Raw genomic sequence first — 7,133 nt, 5'->3', positions numbered from 1 at the left:
TTGTATTTTTAGTAGAGACAGGGTTTCACCATGTTGGCCAGGCTGGTCTTGAACTCCTGACCTCGTGATCCACCCGCCTCGGGCTCCCAAAGTGCTGAGATTACAGGCGTGAACCACCGCGCCTGGCCGGCAGTGTTACTTCTTTCTTTCCTATCTGTATGGCTTTTGCTTCCTTTTATTTTCGTATTGCACTGGCTAGGACCGGCACAACGTTGAATAGAAGTGGGGATAATGGACCTCACGAAGCCACCTTTAAACATTTATTTTTGTCGGACAGAAATAATCACTGGCTGTAATAGAGGCATCAACAAAGTATGATGGAATGCAAACTATGGATGTGTGGACAGGGGTTAGTAGAAAAGGAAACAATTAAATCCTAGTCCCTGGGGAAGATTCATAAGGAGCAGTTTTTAAGCAGGTTGCTTGGCTCATTGGTCTGTCCCTGGAAGGTGGCGGTTTCTGTGGTGTTTCCCCCAGCCATCACATGCTGCTGGAGTTTCCTCCCCATCCCCCACAGCAGAGCTGCCGCGACTCCCTTTCTATCTGTCCCAGAATGCTGTCCTCTGCCTGCACGCCGGCACGCTCTCCGACCATCCCCCGACAGCAGAGCTGCCGCGACTCTCTGTCTGTTCCAGGATGCTGTCCTCTGCCTGCACGCTGGCAAGCTCACGGACTTGCTCCCGTATCCTGGGGCTGAGCCTTGGGACTGCAGCCCTGTTTGCTGCTGGGGCCAACATGGCACTCCTCTTTCCTAACTGGGATGTGACCTACCTGTTGAGGGGCCTCATTGGCAAGCATGCCATGCTGGGAACTGGGCTCTGGGGAGGAGGCCTCATGGTAAGTGTCTGGGGTTCCCTGAACGCGAACTCTCCAAGAGATCCCTGGCGGGGAGCAGGAAGTGGCACGGGAAGAGTGTTTTGATTCCTTGCAGGAAAGTTTATTCTAACAAGCTGGTCTTGGGTCTGCAGAAGCTTTAAGAGACAGAAAGACTAACTTGGGACCAGGCAGATCAGGTGTGAACGTTAACATCCACACATCCACAGCGTTAGATCAGGCTAGTCACCCAACTGTGGGTCCCTGGAGTCAGAGTCAAGAGGACAACTGAGTTCATGGGAGATGCCCAGCCACTCTAGTTCAACAGCTGTGGGCAGCACCTAGAAACTGCTGGCAAAGTAAATTTCCCCATCTCAACATTCTTCTCTCTCTTGCAGGTACTCACTGCTGCTATCCTCATCTCCTTGATGGGCTGGAGATACGGCTGCTTCAGTAAGAGTGGGCTCTGTCGAAGCGTAAGCACCAGATTCCACTCTTCTAACACCGAGAATGTCTCCACCTCCATTACTGTAGAGGCAGGATGGTAAAGAGGCAGTTTTGGTCTTGGGGCCTGAAGTCAGGTCCTCACTGTGACCCTCGGTACTGCTAAGTTCTTTGGCAAGTTGCTTCATCTTTCCAGTTTCAGGCTTTCATCTATAAAATGGGAGCTGAGCAAGTCAAGGGAGTAGTGCTTAGTGAAGCCCAGATGTCTGTACCAGTGTGAGGAACTGTTATTCTCTTAGCGTGCTGGACAATATGGACTGAGTTATGACACTGTAATCATGTGTCATTGATAGAAATTTTCCTAGTTATTTTAACTAATATTTTCTTAGAACAGGAAACTTTTCCAGAGATCATCTAATCACTAGATTCTAATCTAACCCCTCCATTTTACAGATAAACTGAGGCCCAGAATAAATTTGTACCTTATTAATTATAGCAGCAACTGTATAAACTTGAAAGATCTCAGTATATGTGTGTAACACACACACACACACTCGGTCTCAGACATAAATCTGTGGCCTTACGGTAACTCCACAGCCTGCTCTGATATCTGCAGCCCACATGTTGGGAAGCCCACTGACTCAGTTACATGTTAAAAAATTAAATACAGGCTGCGCACGGTGGCTCATGCCTGTAATCCCAGCACTTTGGGAGGCCGACGTGGGTAGATCACCTGAAGTCAGGAGTTCGAGACCAGCCTGGCCAACATGGTGAAACCCTGTCTCTACCAAAAATACAAAAATTAGCTGGGCGTGGTGGCGGGGGCCTGTAATCCCAGCTACTTGGGAGGCTGAGGCAGGAAAATCACTTGAACCCGGGAGGTGGAGGTTGCAGTGAGCCGACATGGCGCCACTGCACTCCAGCCTGGGCGACAGAGCTAGACCCCTCTCTAAATAAACAAACACTTGCACTTTTCTTTCACTGTCCTCATTCATGTACTGTCTGTTCTCAGTCCCATCTGGTTTTCCCCGAGGCACGTAGTTCTGACACTGAGTGTGCATCAGAACCACCTGGAGGGCTTTGGCCAGCACACGGATTGCTGGGCTCCCTCCCCAGAGCTTCTGATTCAGGAGTCGGGGGAGCAGGTTTTGCATTTCTAACAAGTTCTCAGGTGATGTAATGCAGCTGGACAGGGACCCCAGTTTGGGAACCACTGCCCTAGGCTTACTAGTTCATCTTGAATCTTTTAACTCAGAGCCAAAACTTACTCTACACCTTTCTCCAATCCCTCTCCAACTCCAAACCAGCTTGACATCAATGGGAAAATGACTCCATGACTCTGAAGAAAAACACTATGTAGGTATTATTCAAATTTTTAAAATACACATTTTTGGAGGAGGGAGAAAAATATCTAGAACCCTAAGAAAGAATTCAATATGGGCCGGGCACAGTGGCTCACGCCTGTAATCCCAGCAGTTTGGGAGGCTGAAGCAGGTGGATCACAAGGTCCGAGATCAGCCTGACCAACACAGTGAAACCCCGTCTCTACTAAAAATACAAAAATTAGCTGGGTGTGGTGGCGCACACTTGTAGTCCCAGTTACTCGGGAGGCCGAGGCAGGAGAATTGCTTGAACCCAGAGACAGAGGTTGCTGTGAGCTGAGATGGCGCCACTGCACTCCAGCCTGGGCAACAAGAGTGAAGCTCCATCTCCAAAAAAAAAAAAAAAAAGGAAAAGGGAGGGAGGAAGGCAGGCAGGCAGGCAATATAGAAGCAGGCTAGAAACCTGTCAAGGAAGGAAACCCAGTTATTTTCTGGGAGGGCAGTGAGGGCACACACCGATCGCCATGGGAGCTCTTGGTTGGAGAAATGCAGCGACAGAAGTGGAGTCATTTCAGAGTCTGGCTGCAGCTCCTCTCTCGCTGTTTCTCTCCCTTCTTTCCCTCCCTCCCACTTCTCTCCTTCCCTTCTTTTCTTCCTTCCTTCCTTCCCTTCCTTCTTTTTATCCTTGATTAGAAAAAGAGAAAAATCAGAGTTGGGAGCCTGGAACTTTTGAAAATGCACCTTTTCCTCAGAAGAGTCAGAGGTGTGGGGCCTGTGATAAGCTGCGTCTTCAGCTCAGAGGCTGAATGGCTGTAATCTGCAAAAGGTTTGTGATGCCAAGCTGCCGAGCAGCTCAGGCGAACTTGCTGAGTCAGGGAGATCCGGGGCCAAGAGTCTGCGATTCTCCTTCTTGGTCCTTTCTCTCCCAGCCCTTCCTGGCTCTACCTGGAAACCGCTCACTAGCCTCCCTACTTTGGGTGATGCTTCTATCTTGTGTGCCATGGATAGAATTCTCCCCCGTGACAGGACAGAAGAACGCCTGAGACCAGAGACGTTAGACCTGTGCAGACCGCCCCATGGGCTCCCGTGCCGCGACCCTGTCTTAGCTCGCCGTTTCTCCTTCACTCCGCAGGTGCTTACTGCTCTGTTGTCAAGTGGCCTGGCTTTACTTGGAGCCCTGATTTGCTTTGTCACTTCTGGAGTTGCTCTGAAAGATGGTCCTTTTTGCATGTTTGATACTTCATCCTTCAATCAGACACAAGCTTGGAAATATGGTTACCCATTCAAAGACCTGCATAGTAGGTAAATGGGTGGAGGCTCGGGCTTGGTCTTCTCAGAGAGAGAGAGAGAGGGAGAGAGACAAAAAGACACACAGATGAACTACAAGTTCCTTTGGGTCACACGTCCTAGCATCTTGCTCCTCTGATGCTCAGAAAATTGCAAATGCAGCAGGAATGGTCACCCTCACGAGCCCAGTCCCATGACCCAGTCAGGAGAGGCTCCTGGTTTTCTACTGGGGTTGCCTGTTTGGCTTTCCTTACTTATTGCCCGACCCCGGTCTCCTTATTTTTTGGGATAGGAATTATCTGTATGACCGTTTGCTCTGGAACTCTGTCTGCCTGGAGCCCTCTACAGCTGTTGTCTGGCATGTGTCCCTCTTCTCCGCCCTTCTGTGCATCAGCCTGCTCCAGCTTCTCCTGGTGGTCGTTCACGTCATCAACAGCCTCCTGGGCCTTTTCTGCAGCCTCTGTGAGAAGTGACAGGCAGAACCTTCACGTTCAAGCATGAGTGTTTTCATCATTGGTTGCCTGAATCCTTTCTACAAGGAGTGGGTACAAATTATAAACAAACTTTCCCTTTAGGTATCTCTGGAGAAATAATGACAACAAAATTCACTGCATGTCAGTTGAATGATAGAATGCATTTTAAATCACATTGTAATCTTCCAGGTGATCCATGGAAAGGACAAATCACTAAGTCATTATAATTGTGTAGGAATGTGTAGTTCATAAAATACCCTCTAGCCAGGATCTCGTTTCAGCTTCTTGACAAGCCCATACAATTGGCCGTTTGTTACACGTCGAGAAGCTGAGGTTCACAGAGGGCGGCAGGCTTGCTACAGAAAATCACACAGTGAAATTCAGGTGAAGTCAGCACCCGACCCCCATCTCCCTGTTTTCCTGTTGTTGTTGAGACAGGGTCTTGCTCTGTTCCCCTGGCTGGAGTACAGTGGCACAATCATAGCTTACTGGAACCTAGAACCCATGCATTCAAGCGATCCTCCTGCCTCAGCCTCTGACTGGCTGGGACTACAGGCACACACCACTCTACCTGGCTGATTTTAATTTTTGTACAGATGGAGTCTTGCTACATTGCCCAGTCTAGTCTTGAACTCCTGACCTCAAGTGATCCTCCCATCTTGGTCTCCCAAAGTGCTGGATGACAGGCGTGAGTCACTGCGCCTGGCCCCAACCCCCACCTTCTAAATTCAAGTTCTCCAGTTCTTATGGACTAAATAGTGTTTCCTCCAAATCTGTAGGTTGAAGCCCTAACCCCCAGTGTGACAGTCTTTGGTGATGGCACTTTTTTTTCTTTTTTTTGAGACAGTCTCACTCTGTCACCTAGGCTGGAGTGCAGTGGCAAGATCTCGGCTCACTGCAACCTCCACCTCCCAGGTTCAAGCGATTCTCCTGCCTCAGCCTCCTGAGTAGCTGGGATCACAGGCGCCGCCACCACACCCGGCTAATTTTTCTATTTTTAGTAGAGACGGGGTTTCACCATGTTGGCCAGGCTGGTCTCGAACCCTTGACTGCAAGTGATCCACCCACCTCGGCCTCCAAAAGTGCTGGGATTTCAGGTGTGAGCCACTACGCCCAGCCCTGATGGCACCTTTAAATTAGTAATTAAGGTGAAATGAGACTGGGCGCAGTGGCTCACACCTGTCATTTGAGCATTGTGGGAGGCCGATGTGGGAAGATCACTTGTGACCAGGGGTTTGAGGCTAACCTGGGCAACACAGTGAGACCTCGTCTCAAAAAAAAACAACAGATGATTAAATGAGGCCATAAGGGTGGGACCCTAATTAAATAGGACTGGTGTGCTTATAAGAAGAGGAAGAGAGAACAGAGCTCTCTACACTGGCTCAAAGAAAAAGGCCCTGTGAGGACCCAGTGAGAAGGCGGCTGCCTGCAAGCGTAGGGGCGAGGCCTCAGGAGACACCAAACCTGCTGCCACCTGGTTCTTGGACTTCGAGCCTCCAGCACTGTGAGAAGATAAATTTTCGTTGCTTCAGTGGCCCAGTTCGTGGTATTCCGTGACAGCAGCCTGGCAGACTAATACACCAGCGTTCTCTTCACTGGTGTTCCAGAGTTCAACGAGACCCTGAGGAGCATCACCTCTGTCCCCACAGTTTGGATGTCTGTCCCCACCCAAATCTCATGTTGAACTGTGATCCCCAGGGCTAGAAGTGGGGCCTGGCGGAAGGTGTGTGGATTATGAGGTGGATCCCTCACGACTTGGAGCTGTCTTTGCAACAGTGGGTTCCCGCAAGATCTGGTCATTTAGAAGCGTGTGGCACCTCTAGCCTCTCTCTCGCCTGCTCCTGCTCTCACCATGTGACTCACTTGCTCCCTCTTCACCTGCTGCCATGAGTAAAAGCTCTCTGAGGCCTCCTCAGAAGCTGAGTGATGTGGGTGGTATGCTTCTCGTAACGCCTGAGAGCTGTGAGCCAATTAAATCTCTTTTTTTTTTTAAGACGGAGTCTCGCTCTGTCGCCCAGGCTGGAGTGCAATGGCACCATCTCGGCTCACTGCAACCTCTGTCTCCCAGGTTCAAGCAATTCTCTTGCCTCAGTCTCCTGAGTAGCTGGGATTACAGGCACTCACCACCACGCCTGGCATTTTTTTTTTTTTTAGTAGAGACGGCATTTCGCCATGTTGGCCAGGCTGGTCTTGAACTCCTGGCCTCAAGCAATCCACTTGCCTTGACCTCTCAAAGTGCTGGGATTACAGGTGTGAGCCACCATACCCGGCCATCTCTTTTTTTAATAAATCACCCCTTCTTAGGTATTTCTTTAGAGCAGTGCAAGAACTGCCTAACATACTGTCTCTACAAAAAACTAAAAAAGTAGCCAATGGTGGTGGTATGTGACATCGTCTCAGCTACTCGGGATGCTGAGGTGGGAGGACAGCTTGAGCTTGGGAGGTTGGGGCTTCAGTGAGCCGTGATCACACCACTGTACTCCAGCCTGGGCGACAAGAGACCCTGCCAAAAAAACAACCCCTGCAAAACCCAAATAGTATATAATGAGTACCCACTCTGTGCCTGGCACTGCCATACATACTGCGGATCCAAAGGTGACCAAGACATGGTCCTTGCCCTTGGATGCTGCCTTGCTCTTGAAGAGCTCTTGTTTAGGTCGGAAACAAACACATCTACCAGTGATTTGAGCATCATATGCAAAGGGCCATGCTAGAGGTCACACAGGTGCAATGAGAGCTCGGTGGAACAAAAAACCTCCTGGCAGAGGACCTGGGAGAACTCAAGGAAGGCCTC

At 49.9% G+C, this 7,133-nt stretch overlaps 1 protein-coding gene and 1 long non-coding RNA gene across 5 annotated transcripts in view; one reads left to right on the top strand and one right to left on the bottom strand.

Moving 5' to 3' along the window:
• TM4SF19 (transmembrane 4 L six family member 19) overlaps positions 1 to 7,133 on the top strand; it is a 23,001-nt gene that overhangs the window by 10,304 nt on the left and 5,564 nt on the right. The window contains exons 2-5 of one of the 4 annotated variants that reach the window (XR_001003929.1): positions 636 to 837; positions 1,212 to 1,289; positions 3,712 to 3,881; positions 4,159 to 4,411. Coding sequence is in view for 3 of the 4 variants with exons in the window: in XM_011961166.1 (XP_011816556.1) it covers positions 637 to 837; positions 1,212 to 1,289; positions 3,712 to 3,877; positions 4,159 to 4,367 (654 nt within the window). In the remaining variant the exon portion in view is untranslated. Of the gene's footprint in view, positions 1 to 635; positions 838 to 1,211; positions 1,290 to 3,711; positions 3,882 to 4,158; positions 4,610 to 7,133 lie in introns of those variants that run through there. The other 3 variants (XM_011961168.1, XM_011961166.1, XM_011961169.1) reach the window with 3 other exon arrangements.
• LOC105525503 overlaps positions 4,482 to 7,133 on the bottom strand; it is a 6,848-nt gene continuing 4,196 nt past the window's right edge. Inside the window, exon 2 of the long non-coding RNA XR_001003930.1 lies at positions 4,482 to 4,695. This is a non-coding gene — a long non-coding RNA (uncharacterized LOC105525503). The remainder of the gene's footprint in view (positions 4,696 to 7,133) is intronic.

This window comes from Colobus angolensis, unplaced genomic scaffold, assembly GCF_000951035.1.
Source record: "Colobus angolensis palliatus isolate OR3802 unplaced genomic scaffold, Cang.pa_1.0 Scaffold54, whole genome shotgun sequence".
Lineage (NCBI taxonomy): Eukaryota > Metazoa > Chordata > Mammalia > Primates > Cercopithecidae > Colobus > Colobus angolensis.
Note: the sequence above shows the minus strand (reverse complement) of the source record. Positions and strands in the feature narration are given on the sequence as shown.